Genomic DNA, 15,993 nt, shown 5'->3' on the forward strand with positions numbered 1-15,993 from the left:
CCAGTCCACAAGGGCCCTCAAGCAGACTTTCTGCAAACCTTCAGTCTGCCTGAAGTGCAGACTTCACCGAACTTCACATAATTACCCACAATTCATTGCAATTTGACGTTATACAACTTATTGTGAATGTGTAAAACAATAACTTTATTAAAAAATTACTTGAATCATGTATGTGAGAAATAATACTCAACCACATTATAGTACAGGAATATGAAGAAGTACAGGCTGCACTAATTGAACTGCATTTTATTATTGTACTCTTTAGGTCTGTCTATCAGCAGCTAATATTAGTCTCACAGCATCCAGACTTGACATAATGACAGTGAACACATCACAGTCATTAGGATTCATCCTCTAGTGACTCCTCCATGAGTATTCTAAAATGTTCAGGCTAGCTTTTGTCCTCAACAAAAAACATTAATGGCCTTGGTACAACAAGTGTTTGTGTAAACGGCAAACACGTTTCCATTTTTTTTATTTCAAAGGGATAGGAAGGACCATTAGGTAGTGAAAACAAAATACAAGGACCTGACCAATTTTACAGTGAACCCTTTATGACAAACAAACAAACAAACAAAAAAATATAAACAAATTAAGACAGCCTACAAAAGGTATTGAAATTTACCTTGTAAAACATATTTTGCTTAATCAAATGTATACCATTCCAAGAAAAAAACCTCAGAACAGAAGTAGGCATATTCACCAAGATGTAGTGCTGAAATATAGAGACCTGTCTTAACACAAATTGGCAATTATTTGCACAAGAATATTCTTTTGAAGAAGATCTCATTTAAAGTAGGAGTTCAAAGAGTTCAAATTCGGTACAAATCTGGAAATATGACTAGAACACTAAATGGTCCTGTTACCCTATGAACTGCATGTGTAAATGATGTTAAATATGAGGTCCACATCGTCTGTTGGGGCTCACAGCAAGTTCAAATTAAAGACACTCAGGACACTCCACAGGCCTATAGAAAAAGGAGAAAAAAATGATAAGCATGCAAACCAAATGGCAGTAACTCAATGCTGCTTGCATATATCCGTTGTTATAAATCATACAGTTCATGAGGAGTTTAATTTAAAAAAAAACATCCATCCATCCATCCATCCATTTCACACATTTTAATTTCTTTTTTATGGAGATTTATTTCTTACAATATTATGTCAGTAAGGAAAGAAAGATATTATGTGCTGTTTTTTGGTCGGCATTAGTTTAGTAGTACAATATAACAATTTATATTGCATTGGAAAATTAACTAAAATTTAATTTGAAATTCATGAGAAACCCATTTTTTCATGTTCATCAAATGTCAGTGATGTCGCACATATTTTTACTTACTTTAACCAGTCTGAGAGGTTAGAGAGCTGACTGTGTCAGTTTTTGCTTCACCATCTGGTTAAATGCTTCCAGCTAGAAAAAAAACAATGGTGTATTAAGACAAAGAAAATCTTGTAATTAATATTACAATATGTTTTTCTGTTATTTCAATCATACAAAATATTGTGAAATTTCTCATCTGTAGCATAGTCACAACACAAATGTTGATTTTTTTAAAAATCACAGAATTGTCTCTCCCACCACTTCTAACTTACCAATCTTCTCCAACAGAGACTGCAATAGCTTTCTCATTCATTTTATAGACAACGTTGCTAACGTCAGGGCAAATATCTCACCCTCATCCAGTCCTCTCACTGATAGTTTTTCTAACCCATCCATCTTAAACTCCCTTTCTCCTGTGTCCACAGATAATATAGCAGCCTTGCTAGGAAAAATTAAACCATCCTCAAGCACTTCTGATATCCTACCCACCGCTCTGCTTTTAAAGGTTTTTAAAACACAATTGGCCCGGGCATTACTAATATTTTTAACCACTCTCTTTTATCATGATTTGTCTCGAGTCATTTTAAGCAGGCTATTGTCCAACCTTTATTGAAGGAACCTAATCTGGATTCTTCCTTGCCTGAGAATTACAGACCAATATCCAAACATCCATTCCTTTCTAAAATCTTAGAAAAGGTTGTCGAAAAACAACATGTTTAAACACTGGAGAAGATGTTTGATAAGTTTCAATCTGGTTTCTGTAAACTACATCCTACAGAAACAGCTCTCCTCAGAGAGTCTGCTTTTAATGGCTGCAGATACTGGTCATTGTTCAGTATTGGTTTTACAAGATCTTAGTGCGGCATTTGACACTGTCGATCACCAAATTTTAATCCATAGGCTAAGACATCTGGTGGGCATTTCTGGGACTGCATTAGAGTGGTTCTCTTCCTGTCTCTCAGATAGAACTGTCAGTCACTGTGGGTGACTTCCTGTCTGATTCTGCTGCTATGCCATGTGGTGTCCCCCATGGATCAGTTTTGGGGCCCATTTTATTTCCCATATACATGTTGCCCCATGGGCAGATAATCAGAAATTTCATGCTGATGACATCCAGCTGCATTTCTCATTTAAACCACATGCGCTTCATAAACTGTACATCCTGGAAAACTTTTTAAACGCCATCAGGAGCCAGATGGCGAATAATTTTCTGCAGCTAAATGCAGACAAAACTGAAGTTTTGATTGTTGCCCCTGAAAACCTTCAGACGGATTTCAGGCAGAAACTTGGTTCCCTATCATCATCCTGTAAACCCTGTCTCCATAATGTTGACGTAATCTTTGACCATTCCATCAGCTTTGATGCCTACATTCAGACGTTGACCCAATCGTGCTTTTTTCATCTTAGGAACCAAACTTGTATCAAAGGTCCGTTGTATCAAAACACAGAATGGAGATGCTAATACATGTATTCATCTCCTCACACTTACACTACTGCAATTCTCTCCTCAGCGGCCTAAGCATTCCTCATTACCTCGCCTACAAACCGTCCAAAATGCTGCTGCAAACCTAACGCAATCCAACTGATGGTCACACATTCCACCGATTTTAACAACCTTGCACTGGCTTCCTGTAAATTTTAGAATCAATTTTAAAATCTTGGTGCTCACTTAGAGCCCTACATGGCCAGGCTCCACATTACTTGAATGACCTTCTATACCCCTACACTCCAAGTCGAGCCCTTAGGTCGTCCAACCAGAGTTTTCTTAGTGTCCCTCGGACACATATCAAGACTTGTGTGCTCCTTTCAATCAGCAAGCTTTGGATTAGTCTCCCAGCATGCTTGAGATCTCTGGATTCCGTGGACTCTTTTAAAAAGCAGTTAAAAACTTTCCTTTTTAGGCATTTGGGTAGAATATTAGGTTTTATGTTTTACTCCTGTGTTTTATCAGCTGTCCTTCTGTATTTTATGTGGCATTTTATCTTGTATTTTTGTTGATTTTACTTTGTTTGACTGTGAAGCACTTTGTGACTGGATTCTTTGCTTGCTTGCTTGCAATGAGCATCACCTTCCACAAAATGTGTGTGTATATCTCTACTTTAATGTCATGTCCTGGCAACTTCTTACATGCTAGAACATCACTGGAACTCTGAAATAGAAGTGGTTTCCTCAGATAAGGAAGCTGATAAAATATTTCTGCCCTTGGTCCTAAAAGTAGGACAAAATTCATGTCACTTTGGAATGATTTTGTACCTTGAGAACCTTGATAAATAGAGGCCATGATCCAAAAATGAAACATATCACTTGTTGCGTGGCTCATGGCCCAACATTGCAGCAAATTGAATTAAAATCCTAATAAATAAATCCTGCTTACAAGCATACAAACAAATGGGATATAAATGTCCTCTTCTTAGCCTAACCTCCGTGAGATGGATTAGGAAGCTTATAACAAACATTACAAACCTTTTTCCTCAGGTTCATCTTTATCTCCTCCTCAGTTGGTTGCTTTTTCTCCTCTTCTAAGTGCTCAGCTGGCTCCTCCTTCTCCTCTTCTGACTGCTTGGTTGGCTGCTTTTTCTCCTCTTCTGACTGCTTGGTTGGCTGCTTTTTCTCCTCTTCTGTCTGCTTGGTTGGCTGCTTTTTCTCCTCTTCTGACTGCTTGGTTGGCTGCTTTTTCTCCTCTTCTGTCTGCTTGGCTTCAGGTTTGGAGTTGGAGTCATCTTCAGCCCCCTGTGGTCTCTTCACCTTCTTCACAGAATTTGCAAGCCGGTCTTTTTCTGCTTTTCTTCGCCTTCGACGTTTCTGCTTTATAGATTTCTTCTTCCTTTTAGTATTGTGGCTTGTGAGTTGCTTCAGACATATCTGATGGGTTAACTGCTTGGTGGGAATGACCTTCAGGCAGCGAGGGCCAGAGGTCGCTCCAGTTTGGCCTTCACTCTTAGACAGATCTGGATTCATAAGCAGGTTAACGTCTCTAAGAGTTTTTTGATGAGGCAGAACCTTTGTAGGTGCTGATACAGAGGTGGGAAAGTGCTGGTAGGTGTTCTGTGGATAAGGGTGCTCAGTGGGATAACGTGATGGAGGAATTGCATCCTGAGTATATGTCCAGTAAGAGTTTGTAGCAGCGTTGTAAGTGCCACTGTTGAAGTACTGAGAGTACTGGGATGAACTGTAATCTGGAAATGGGGACAAAGCAACAGGATGGGGATGGGGATACATTTGGTTTTGTAGATATGGATGTTGATAAGTGGAAGTTTCTTTGGAGTCTTCTCCGTCTCTGTGCCTCTGAGCTTCTTTGCTGTCCTGTTTGCTATCTTTGTATGTCAGTCTATCTCTGCTTCTGTCTCTCAAGCTGCTGTGCTCAGGCGTTCGTCTTTGGTGCGGGGGGCTTGGACTAACGCTTCTAGAGGTCGACCTTGAGGAGGAGGAGGAGAAGGAGGAGTCAGAGGAAGAGGAGGAGCTCCTGTGCTGTCTGTGGGAGTCCCTCTGCTGACTCTCCTGCTCCCCTCTGCTGTCAGCCCTCACGCCTTCTTGCTTCTTCCCATACAGCCTCTCCTGAGTCCGATCTGCTAATTTGCTCATCTCTTCCACTTCCAGGCTAAAGCCCAGAGTTTTAAGAATGTTCTGAAGGTCTGCATGCTGATTATCCACATTTGGTTTCTCTTCTTCTTTCTTCTTTCTCTTCTTCTTCACTGGCGGGGGAGACTTGGATCGACTACTAGAGCCAAAACAATGGACTCCTCCTTCATTCTTCTTCTCGTTATCATCACGTACATGATCGTTGAGGTATCTCTCTTGACTGGGCAGGTCGGTCTTCCTCTCTCTACTGTTGGACCGACTGTGGCCCAGCAGAAAGGCACAGCTGTTAGAACACGGGCTCTCGCCCCTGAGAGGCAGATCTGACTTGTTCTCCACAGCAAGGGGCTGAATGTTCAGGAGCTCCTCACCTAAAGGAAGATCTTCACTGTCATCGTTTACAATTCTACTGAGCAAGTCCATGTCCACTCCTTTGTTGAGCACGCTGAGGAAGCGCTGGAAACCCTGGTCAACACTGTTCTCCTCCTTGGCTGGTGAAGTAACGATTTGGCTCAGAGGAGGCGGTGTGACACAAGGAACCTGGGAAAGGTCAGATTAACAAAAACAGAGAGAGTGAGTGAGTGGTCAAGGCAGTTGAGTAGCATTTGCTCAGTGGTCACTGGCCTTTCAAAATTAATCTGTAAGAACGCTTATTAGGTCACCGGGAGGCGTTTCCCACTCAGCTGCTGCATGCAGGTTACAGCGTTGATGCTCTCCCCGCCCCACACACAGAAGTTCGCTGACAGTCAAATCATGAAGAGTGACCAAACTGTTGCTTGGAAGAAATGAGAAGGAGGTAGAAGATGATGCTTTTTATTATTTTGACGGTTGCTATTTATTAAAACACCATTAACACAGACTCCCTACCTCAAGGAAGGAGACAGAGAGACAGAACAGCAGTGGTCGAGTGACCTACAGAGTGAATGAAGAGAGCGAGCGGTGGTATCGCGAAAAAAGCAGTTAATCAGTGAAATAACACGTTATTTTCTGATTGTGTCACAGCGGTTACATTCTAAAGCAAAAAAAAAAAAAAAAACTGTGGGAAGCTGTCTCAAAGCTAGATTCTGTGTGCTTGTTTAGCTATAAATATGGTCCATTCATACAATGAGTCCCAAATGGTTGTTCAGAAATTTACAGCTCAAGTTTCATAGTCCAAACAAGTTTTTTAACAACGTTAATGGTGCAATAACTAAGAATTTTGGTGGAAAACATTCAGAAATCCACTTAAATTATCAACAAAATGTGAAGAAATACCAGTTTTGACATTATGACGGCTATGTATTGTGATGCAGAGATATCTACTAAAGTTAACATGCTAACCAGCTAGCAACAGCCCATTTCTGTTCACTATTCCTGTGGAAGTGGTATAAACAATAACACTCCTGGTGCATGGAGCTCCCAGTCTGAGTCACTAGATACATCGACGGGCCGATTCTAACATACTGCGCCTTTAAAAACAACCCAATTACTTTTTTAATGAACAGGAAAGTTTATGAACTTTTGAAAGGCACTGCCTGGAAAGAAATACTGACTTCAATATATCTACTAGAGGTGTGGAAATTTCTTGATTATAAGATGCATCGTGATGCGGACATCGAAGATTCTGCATCAATGCAAAGACAGAACATAATCGAGAGTCTGCAGCTTATGTTGATTGTCCGGCCTCAGCTGGACAATAAAGTTACGTCGCAACGTTGCTCCCATGCATTGAACACATTCATTAGGCTAAAGTTACTTGTGAAGGAGGTATGTCGGAGGGAGGCAGAGATCATCTGCGAGTGTAAAACCTGCTGAATATTTTATTAAACTGACATCTCGGGGCACATGTCGGATTTTATTAACTTGCTGGGAAGGACGAACTGGACGAGACCCACGCTGCCTCACAACAATTACTAATCACGTTAGCCATTTTCACCTGAAGCTAACGTCTGCAGCCATAAATATTAAGGAGGAGGAGGCACTGTCAACTTTGAGAGAGGTGTGTGCAGCAGAGTCAATAAATGCCTTATCTTAAAGCTGCTATGTGAAAACAATGTTATTGTACAATATATGTACTATATACTACAACAAACGTGTAAGGCACTGCAGATGGATAAATGTTTTGTTTTTGTAATATTTATGTATTGAAAAGATGATCTGTAGACTGCTATAGTATGATTATTGGAAGGACTTTCTGAATAAAAGGGGAATTTAAATGATGAAAATCGTTTTGCATTCAAATCGTTGACAGCTGAATTGTATTCGAAGCGAATCGTGAGGCCAATGAAGATTCACACCTCTAATATATACGGTCTGTTATTCTGGTCATTTTTGCCTCTCAGCATTTGATGATATAGCTCAAGTGTCCTTTTTGTGATGTTCTTCTGGATCTTTTCTGACAGATGCTGGATTTTGGAAGCCAATAGCAATACCGATATTTGAGTTCTTAAAACCTGATAATGATGTATTGGCTGATAATTACTCTAAATACTAAAATAATCTGTTGCTATGACAACGGCGGTGGCCAATAGCTCCTTAAATCCTCGCTACTTTTATGATTATATTTTTCTATTTTTTCGATTCCATGCCCGCTTCTGCTGAAGCATGATTTATTTGCAACAGGTTTGCAGGTGAATAAAGTGGATGAGATGCGACTGAGGTTCACTCAGCAATGCGAAATTAGAGACTGCTGTGTGCACATCTTCACAGAGACGTGGTTAACCTCTAATGCTGTGTTCAGACCAAACGCAACGCAAATTATTTGTGCAACTAGTTTACATACAAAGTCAATAATAAGACGCAATTAGACACAAATTCACATAGCAGTGTATGCCATGCAAGTGTATGAATGTGTGTGTGGATGGGTGAAGTGTTGTTAAGTGCTTTGAGTAGTCAGTAGTCTGGAAAAGCGCTATAGAAATGAAAGTCCATTTACCATCCAAAGTGGAGGGCATTAAAATACTACAAACCTTAATGTTTGTTGGCAAAACATGGGGATCCCTACATCTCTGCATCATTAGTGCTTTCACTCTGAGCTTCAGTGGATGGTCTTCCTGCAGCAGACCATCTTTGCTTAGGCTGGATGAGTTCATTCTGTCTTTGCGATAGTGGACCTGAGCAGCAAAAGGAGGAGGAAATACAATATAGAGTATATTATCTGAAAAGCAGGTGGCCCTGTTAGCTGAAAATCACTGTATTCTCAAAGTAAACTAATGGTCTAAAAGAGATGAGTATCTGATCAATTAATCTTTACTCACCTTTGACAGAAAGCTGACAGGATGTCGTTGCTGAATAATTGCATTCACCCTGTCTTTGAGAGCTGCAGTTTTGCAGGTAGCTGATTGTTCATTAGAGGAAAAGCCTGTGAGCGATGTCTCCTCCACCAATGGTTTAACTGTTTTCAGAGCGATAGAAACTTTCTTACGAATGATCTGCTCCTCTATCTCTCTAAGCTCTTCCCGCTTTCTTCTCAGCTCTGGATCCTCATCAGTTTCAAAGGGTTTTCCACTTGGGTCCTCGAGATCCACCTCCTGATCATATGAGTTATGCAGGGGTGGACAAAGTCCCTTAGATCCCAGGTTCACTCCTGGTAGCATACTTTGTGGTTCGTCAACAGTGTATCTTGGATAGTTGCAGTGAGTGTCCCAGTAGTTATCAGCTCCTGAGGCAGTCTCCATGCTGCTGTCAACAACAGTCTGATGAGCTGAGTCCAGATTTCTTTGTTGGCTTCGAAAAGTACCTCCCCAGTCAAGTGGATTCATCCTTCAGCCAGTCTCGTACAGTTTATGAAGTCAGTACACTCTGTTAAATAGAAACAATGTGGACAAATGACTGTGAGTTAATGACCTGTGTGCAGACTGGACCGACAGTATTGTGACTACCTCTTCGCTTATTAGAAAATAACTGTCTCACGGACCAGCCCCTGCCTAGCCACTGTTAACAGACTTTCAGTACGAAAAGCATTAACTTAGTTTATGTGGAAATACAAAGCATAGTGTCTGATAACAGTGTGTAGTATTAGTTATTTAAGGACAACAGAGCGGACTTAATCCTTCTCTTAGACGGCTTCAGATGAACGTTAGCTTGGCAGCTAACAGTGTTTACCTACTGGAACTGCTCAAATGACCGCTTTCTCTGTCGCATCTGGGAGTGATACAATGTTATAATATGGCTATTACTTCGTTAACTAAATTCTTTGCAATGTAAAATGCTAAAGTTACAATAAATAAGATAAAGCGGGGGAGAGGACTACCCATACATGAAAAAATTCGACTAGAGGAGGACCAGGACCCCTCTCACTGCTTCGGTATATAACAGCGACACCTGCTGGATGGAGTACCTGTGACCATATGCATGAAACCATCGCAGTCCTTGACTTGTATACGTGTTCTTTTCATCTTGGACAAAAACCTAATGATGTACATTGACATGTTCCTCTACTCTTTTCTCCTCTAATAAAAGTAACTAGTTAGAGTCTGAGCACTTGAACATGAGCCGTCACTGGGATTTAAAATCAGGCATTGCTGGATATGGTTAATGTCACACTACCTTTGCTGACCACAAGTTATTAGTGCAGTTACCAACAAATAAATAAAAAATAAAAATTGAAACAAAATCTTATAGATCAACAGTGGTTCTTTATTAGTGTCTGAAGCATTACCAGATTGCATAGTCACCAGTGAATTCTTCAGCTTCTACCTTTTGAGGAGTTTGTATGGCAGTCTCCTGGTGCACTGCAGGACCATACAAATTCTTACAATGGTTTGAGACAGATATCGGCATCACGCTTTTAACCCAATAAAGCTATTATAAGGCTCTCAAGGAATTTTTCAGCTTTTCATTCACTTCTGACTTAGTTCGAGGGCATGACAGAGTTGAAATGAAATTGACCAATTCCAGTTTTGATAAGTGATCATTGTAGTCAATTAACACGTAAAAAATACAAATAACCTCTTAGTAATTGAATACTTTTGGTCAGCGAAAGACTGAAGACAAACAATTTCTGACTAGCATCTGTCTTAAAATTAAATTAATTAAATTAAATGATTACTCCTAATGTAAAGTCTCTGTATATACAGAGAACATCTCTCTTAATGTTTCCCAACATCCACATTTTTCATATTCTGATGTTGTAGTCTTCTATGTTCTCTGTACAAATTCATTACAATAAGTGAATGTACTACGCAGCATACCGAGGACAATGATATTTCAACTTTTATACATCACAGACCCATCTAATTGTTGCTTCTTCTGAGGAAAAAAAAACTACAACACAGTCAAGACAAGTCAGTACAAATAAAGAAATATTTGCCATGTACTTTGAATCAATGTGTTTAATATTATGCATTTCAAATATTTACACACTTTTCTGCATCTGTACACAAAAGGATACTGAAGGAAACCACAGGTCAACCAAAACACTGAAGACTTAACACTGGACAATGTTGCTCTTTCCTTAGGTCATCCCACAAAAAGACCTCTTTAGACAAGATGCCTCAATCATGTTGTTTAAACAAATTTTGAAAAACAAAAATAAGATGACAAATTTTCCGCAAATGAAAAACACTTTGTTTTTCTCTAGCATGACATTGTGCTCTGGGTATAAGAACAGACCAGCAAATGAAGAGACCTCCAACATCACCTGTAGGTTTATCAAAAAACGTGGTCAAAAACTCTGTTAATGTTTTTTAATGCTTGCCAATGTTCGACGATGATTTTTACTGGGATGACGTTCAATGTATGTTTTGTTGTTAAAACAAGACTCCCTGAAGGCCCAGCTGTTTACTTTATGAATATCTTATTCTTCACAGGCAAAGGATACTTTTTTAACTACATCGGGTAGTTTTAAAGTCACCCGCTGCAAATGTCTATCCAGGTAGTTTGGTTTCAATAACCTGCAAACAGCGGGGCCTTGACATTGTCTTGGATTTTTGCATGTTGTTCAGGGGCTGAAGTGGCAGGTTAAGAAGTGGCTGAGGGTTACCAATGTATTGTGGGAGTAGTTGCTGTGTTTGAGCGAGTACTGCTGGTAAGATGTTCAAAGGTGGGACACGAGGGTAAGGGAGGAAAGGAGGTAGACGAGGCAAGAAAAGCCCTGGTCCAACGGGGGGCATATTCGGAGGCAGAGCTGGGTACGGCAGCGGTGAACAGCTCACTGGAGAGTACATCGGCATCACAGGTGTAGGAGGTGGCTCTGACAAAGTGTATCTGGGATTTTGCAAAAATGTTTGACACACAGCAGTGCTTTCCAGGGAGTTAGTTTCACATGCGGCAGGCTCCTGTAAAATGTTACTGCTGCTGTTCTGGCCATATTCAACAGCTTGATGTATATGTACTACATCTCTCTGAGCACTATTTGAGTCTTTTATCATGTCCTGAGTTAGTGGGCTAAAACTAGACCTGCTTGATGATGATCTATTTTGCCTTCTTGGGGAAAATGCTCGTCTTGTGTCCCTTTCCCTGCTCCCTCTACGATGGCGGCCTCCATCACAATCCTTCTTTCCATATAACCGCTCCTGGATCCGATGTGACATTTGGCCCAGTTCCTCAAATCCTAAATTCATGCCAATAGCCTGCAATACATCCTGCATCTGCTTGTGCTTGTGCTCCTCTTCAGGTGTCAGCGGTACCTTTTCCACCGCTGAGGGAGACCTGGATCTATTGTTGGAGCTGATGTAGCTTTGTTCTTCATCACCCCTTTGCAGAGATTTTTCAGCAGACAGACAGCGCCCCAGTGGGCTGAAGGACCGGTGAGGAGGCAGTGTCTGGGACCCCTCGCTCTCACTCCAGTGCCTGGTATTTTGATGGCTTCCCTGTTGCCTCCCAGCACAACTGGGAGACCATGGACGTGCTGCAGTGTTTATAAAAGGAACTGGAGAAGGTGGTTGATGATCCACTTTTGTAGAGGTCTGAGTCACTATCTTGGTGAGTGTATCGACATTCACACCCTTGTTGAGCACATCGAGGAAACGCTGGAAACCCTTCGTTGATGACTTCCGCTCAGGAACAGCAGCACTGTCGTGGGGGACATCGCTCTCAAAAGACTGATGAGAAACACACGGAAGCAACCACAGTTTATATAACTAATATCTGTAGTTTTTGTTTGGCAAACACATCTGTAGTATATGGAACAACCTGTGAGAATTTTATAGCCATCACACACAACATCGCTGAGTGAATTGGGGCCCTCTCTTATTTCATTAATTAATTAAAAGAAGCTTCTTTTAAAGGAATATAGTGTTTTAAATTGACTAAGATGAGTGATTTCCTTTTATGCTGACAAAGGATTGGACAAATTGTGATGACCTCCTCATTGTCTGAGTTGTAAATAAAAGAAAGTAAGAGTTGGTTTGAGTAGTAGCACTATGTACACAACAAAAAATAGGGAGGCACAGTGGTGCTGAGCTCAGTAGCTATCCCGGGGCTCCTGCTAACTAGCTGCATGCTCTCTCCGCCTACACCCAACAAAACAAAACCAGTTCAGTCAGCTCGCACAGAGTCACATTGGTTTAAGATCCAGACTGGATCAGGAAAACCGGAAACCTACCCAACCTTAGTCTCAGTCCCATTTTTTTGAGCCTCAGTATTCCGTTTGATTCAATATTCATTTCAAATGTATATACATTTTTTGTCTTCCATAATATATTTTAAGGCACATACATACACATAACTATCATAAAATGAGTAAAGCCAAGGACAGCTGCATTTTTGTCCATTAAGGCCTAGTCCACATGTACACGGATATTTTTAAAAACAGAGTTTTAATACCAAAACTATCTCTATCCAGGTGTGGGTTTTAGCACCGTATTAGAAATAATCTCTGTCCATACACACCTGAAAACACATATCACGTACACTGGGCATGCGTGTTTGGTGTTAATAGAAAGCAGATTGTCTACTCTCTTCTTTCTTTCTTTCTTTCAGCAACGTTAGTTTTATATAGTCGACCAAAAAACCCTCGTCTTTAGGATTTTTTCATTATTCCACTATTCCGTTGTCCTAACAGCAGATGAGCCACGTGTGGAGGGAACTTGTTAATTATGTAGTCGATCAAAACCAACGTGCACTCAAAGACATTGCAACAACCAGGTGCACTTACAAGTTCTTACAAAACAACATAAGTAGGCCTACAGTAAATAGGAGAGGTCGCATCACAATCAGAGCGTTTATAAGAGGGATGTAATACCAGAGAGCGTCTCTCTACTGTCTGTGGTTGACAGTAGACAGGACAGACGATGTTCTCTCTGACGGGTGAGAAAAAAAATACATATAAAATGCTCAAATGGGACGGAAAATATACCTTGGAGGCCATTGCTATACCTAGGCGGACCGCCCAAGTGACGTCGCAGCGCAGGTGTCTGCATCATCCATTCCAAAAATCTGTTTCTGCCCGTCCATATGTAAACACTCAATGAGTTTCTGAATGTTTTCACCCTAAATTTTTTCAAAAGGCGTCTGGTGTTCTAATGCTGTATACATGTGTATGAAAGGCCAAACTGCATAGAAAAGCTCTGTTTTTCAAAAGTACTACTGTGCGTGTGGACAGGGCCTAAGAAATGTGCACCCCAACTTTCCACTGATGGATATATTTTCCTTAATACTGCTTCTATGGAGAGAAAAGAGTCGAAATGTTGGCATACTGTCTCCAGAGTAAGCGAAACAATGTATGAGGTGAAAAAGTGCAAAGCATTTTTGCCTTTAGTACCCCGAACAGATCTGCCTGCACCTCATGCTGATGATGAAGGTAGTCCCCAATTACCAAAAGAGAAAAACAAACCCACCTGTCCACTAGATGCATTCAATGAAAACCTTGTTCTATCTTGACAATGATCCTCATGATCCATGTAAGGGCTGTCATTCCTCACTCTTGTTTTGACATAACCCTGTTTGAGAAGGAAGAATATTTTATTAAACCACTTTAACAATGAACACAAAATACTTAGACTGATCCTAACACACAGTGTTTACAGTAACTTACCTTCATAGAGGAATCTTGTGATCGTGTCCTTTCTGGTGAATGGTCCCAGCTCCTCTCATGACCATCTCTATCTTTGTAATATCCAGATGATCGTCTGCAAGTTGAATCGTCATGTTGTTGCCTGTAAGTGAACTCTTCCTGCCGATATCTGTGTCTGGAGTCTTGAGAGGGTTTCCTGTAGCTGACAGCTTCTTCCTGTGGTAGTGCATGTTTAAAATCTGTGGTTACGTGACCATGTGAAAAACTGTCTGGTGATCGCCTGCTTGCTTTATCCTCAGGCACACGCCTGTATCTGTAATCATCTTCACCCCCCTCTGTAAACTTTTGTCTTTTCTTTTCAGAAGCACCCCGATCAGATGAAGACATGCGTCTCCTTACTGGGCTCCTTCTGCTCCTGTCTCTGTTCAATGAGTCTTTACTGTACAGCCTCTTAGGTGAGTTACTATACTCTCTACTTCTGCTTGTCCTCTCTGTGCTACCATGTCCATCCCCACCATATTTGTGATGGGAATCTCGCTGTGTATCTCTGTGAGGTTCACGTCTTTCCCATTTGTCATCATGGCCGTCCCACTGCCTTGAGCTTCGGTCACTGTACTGCCGACTGTGACTGTACTCAGACCTGTTTGAGTACATTATCTCACAGCAACTCCAGCAGCTGAGTGGACGTCAAAGACTGCAACACAAACATTTAAAATAACCATTAAAATTATGAGGTAAAGAATTCAAAAAGATTGATAAGCCAACCATAAAATCAGAGATGCAACAATCCCAGTTCTTCCACTGACTTATTAACAAATAATAATAGTTGGTCTATTAAGAGCCCTAACAGCATTATGAAGAATTCATGCATTAATCTCGAGTGTAAATCTTTTTTAGTTAAAAGGATTTGCTCGGGGACTTCATGAGAAGAATGAGATCTTTCTATCAGACAGGGCTTCAAGGATGCACAGTACACAATTCAGTCCTTATGCCAGAAATTATCAATTAGCACATCTAAGTAAAAAACTTTTGATTTATGACGCAAATCTAAGAACAGGCCAAAAAGGAGAACGCCTCCTCAAATACCTTGTAAAAGGACTACAGTGAAGTTATGAAGCTAGAAACACGATAGCAGGAATCACAAACCGTGTGCTAAAGCTGTGCATTTTTTCACTCCAGACTATATTAACACTGACAGCGTTCAACCAGAGACTATTTTAAAAAGTTAAAAAAGATTCAACGGAATGGTTAGCAATGGCTTTAGTACCTATTGACCTATATTAGCTAATGTTACCAGTAACTGGCTTGCGCTTTGCTAGTAGGTCGGCTGCAAGGTAAAGTTAGCATAGCAACGAATGTCTAGCTAGTTAGCGTTAGCTAGTACGCAAAATCGAGCTTAAATCATTTTATTTACTGTAAAAAAAAATAAATAAAAAAAAAGCACAAACCCCTTAGTCTGGTGTTCAGATAAATAACTAGAGCGACAGTTAAAGAGATTTTGGTTAAGTTATTAGCTTAAGCTCAGCATAGCATTAGGTGGCAACGCAACGTTACGTTACAATAGCTACCTTTTCTGGTGGACGACTCCACCTTCTTTAATTGGGGAGAGCAGGGGTTCAAAACTGAAATTAGGCTTGACAAAGTGTAACACTCCTAACAACGACAAACTCTTAAACATTCAGCTAGTTAACAGTTGTTACAGAAAACTGGCAGACGGTGCCGCCTCGCCACGGAGCTGTTTGGTTCATCCACCTTGGGCCAGTTAATAATCGAGGATTTTTTTTAAGTAGCGCCACCACCTGGATGGAGTGCGAACAACAGCATAGTCGTCAGGTGCATTAACGCCTTTTGGCCTGAAGAGTCAGGAAACGATCTAATGCTAAAGGAAAAATCCACCCAAACATATTTGAGCTAGTCCAGATCGTCTTGACAGTGAAGTCACACGCACAGACCTCCTTAAACTACAGGTTCATTGTGGCCTGACAGAGGCTTTGTGTCATGTACTATTCCATCTGAATGATTTTATTTAGTCTTCCCCCGGCTTTCTGGTCCCAGCTGAGGTCTTCAAATTCAAAACAGAGCTGCACATCATTATAGAAATGTTGGTCTTTTTATTTCCAATAGACATTTTGAGATGTCCCAGTAGAAAAACTACGGCTGT

The 15,993-nt window shown here is 40.7% G+C and overlaps 1 protein-coding gene across 5 annotated transcripts; it reads right to left on the bottom strand.

Annotated features, from left to right (window-relative positions):
• Nucleotides 1-231: 231 nt before the first annotated feature.
• LOC141003481 (uncharacterized) lies at nucleotides 232-15,573 on the bottom strand. 5 transcript variants are annotated; one of them, XM_073474834.1, is made up of 8 exons: nucleotides 15,401-15,547; nucleotides 13,854-14,526; nucleotides 13,657-13,758; nucleotides 8,134-8,677; nucleotides 7,846-7,989; nucleotides 3,785-5,437; nucleotides 1,340-1,411; nucleotides 232-968 (listed from the first exon to the last, which is right to left on the bottom strand). In XM_073474834.1, exons 4-7 carry the CDS (start codon nucleotides 8,635-8,637, stop codon nucleotides 1,358-1,360), a joined length of 2,355 nt encoding a protein of 784 aa, XP_073330935.1. In that variant the 5' UTR covers nucleotides 8,638-8,677; nucleotides 13,657-13,758; nucleotides 13,854-14,526; nucleotides 15,401-15,547; the 3' UTR covers nucleotides 232-968; nucleotides 1,340-1,357. The 5 variants fall into 5 exon arrangements, with proteins under 5 accessions (XP_073330935.1, XP_073330960.1, XP_073330943.1 ...); XM_073474859.1 differs by lacking the exons at nucleotides 13,657-13,758; nucleotides 13,854-14,526; nucleotides 15,401-15,547 and adding an exon at nucleotides 9,135-9,155; XM_073474842.1 differs by lacking the exons at nucleotides 13,657-13,758; nucleotides 13,854-14,526; nucleotides 15,401-15,547 and adding an exon at nucleotides 8,985-9,128.
• Nucleotides 15,574-15,993: the final 420 nt, after the last annotated feature.

The sequence above is a fragment of the Pagrus major genome, chromosome 1 (assembly GCF_040436345.1).
Source record: "Pagrus major chromosome 1, Pma_NU_1.0".
NCBI classification, from domain to species: domain Eukaryota; kingdom Metazoa; phylum Chordata; class Actinopteri; order Spariformes; family Sparidae; genus Pagrus; species Pagrus major.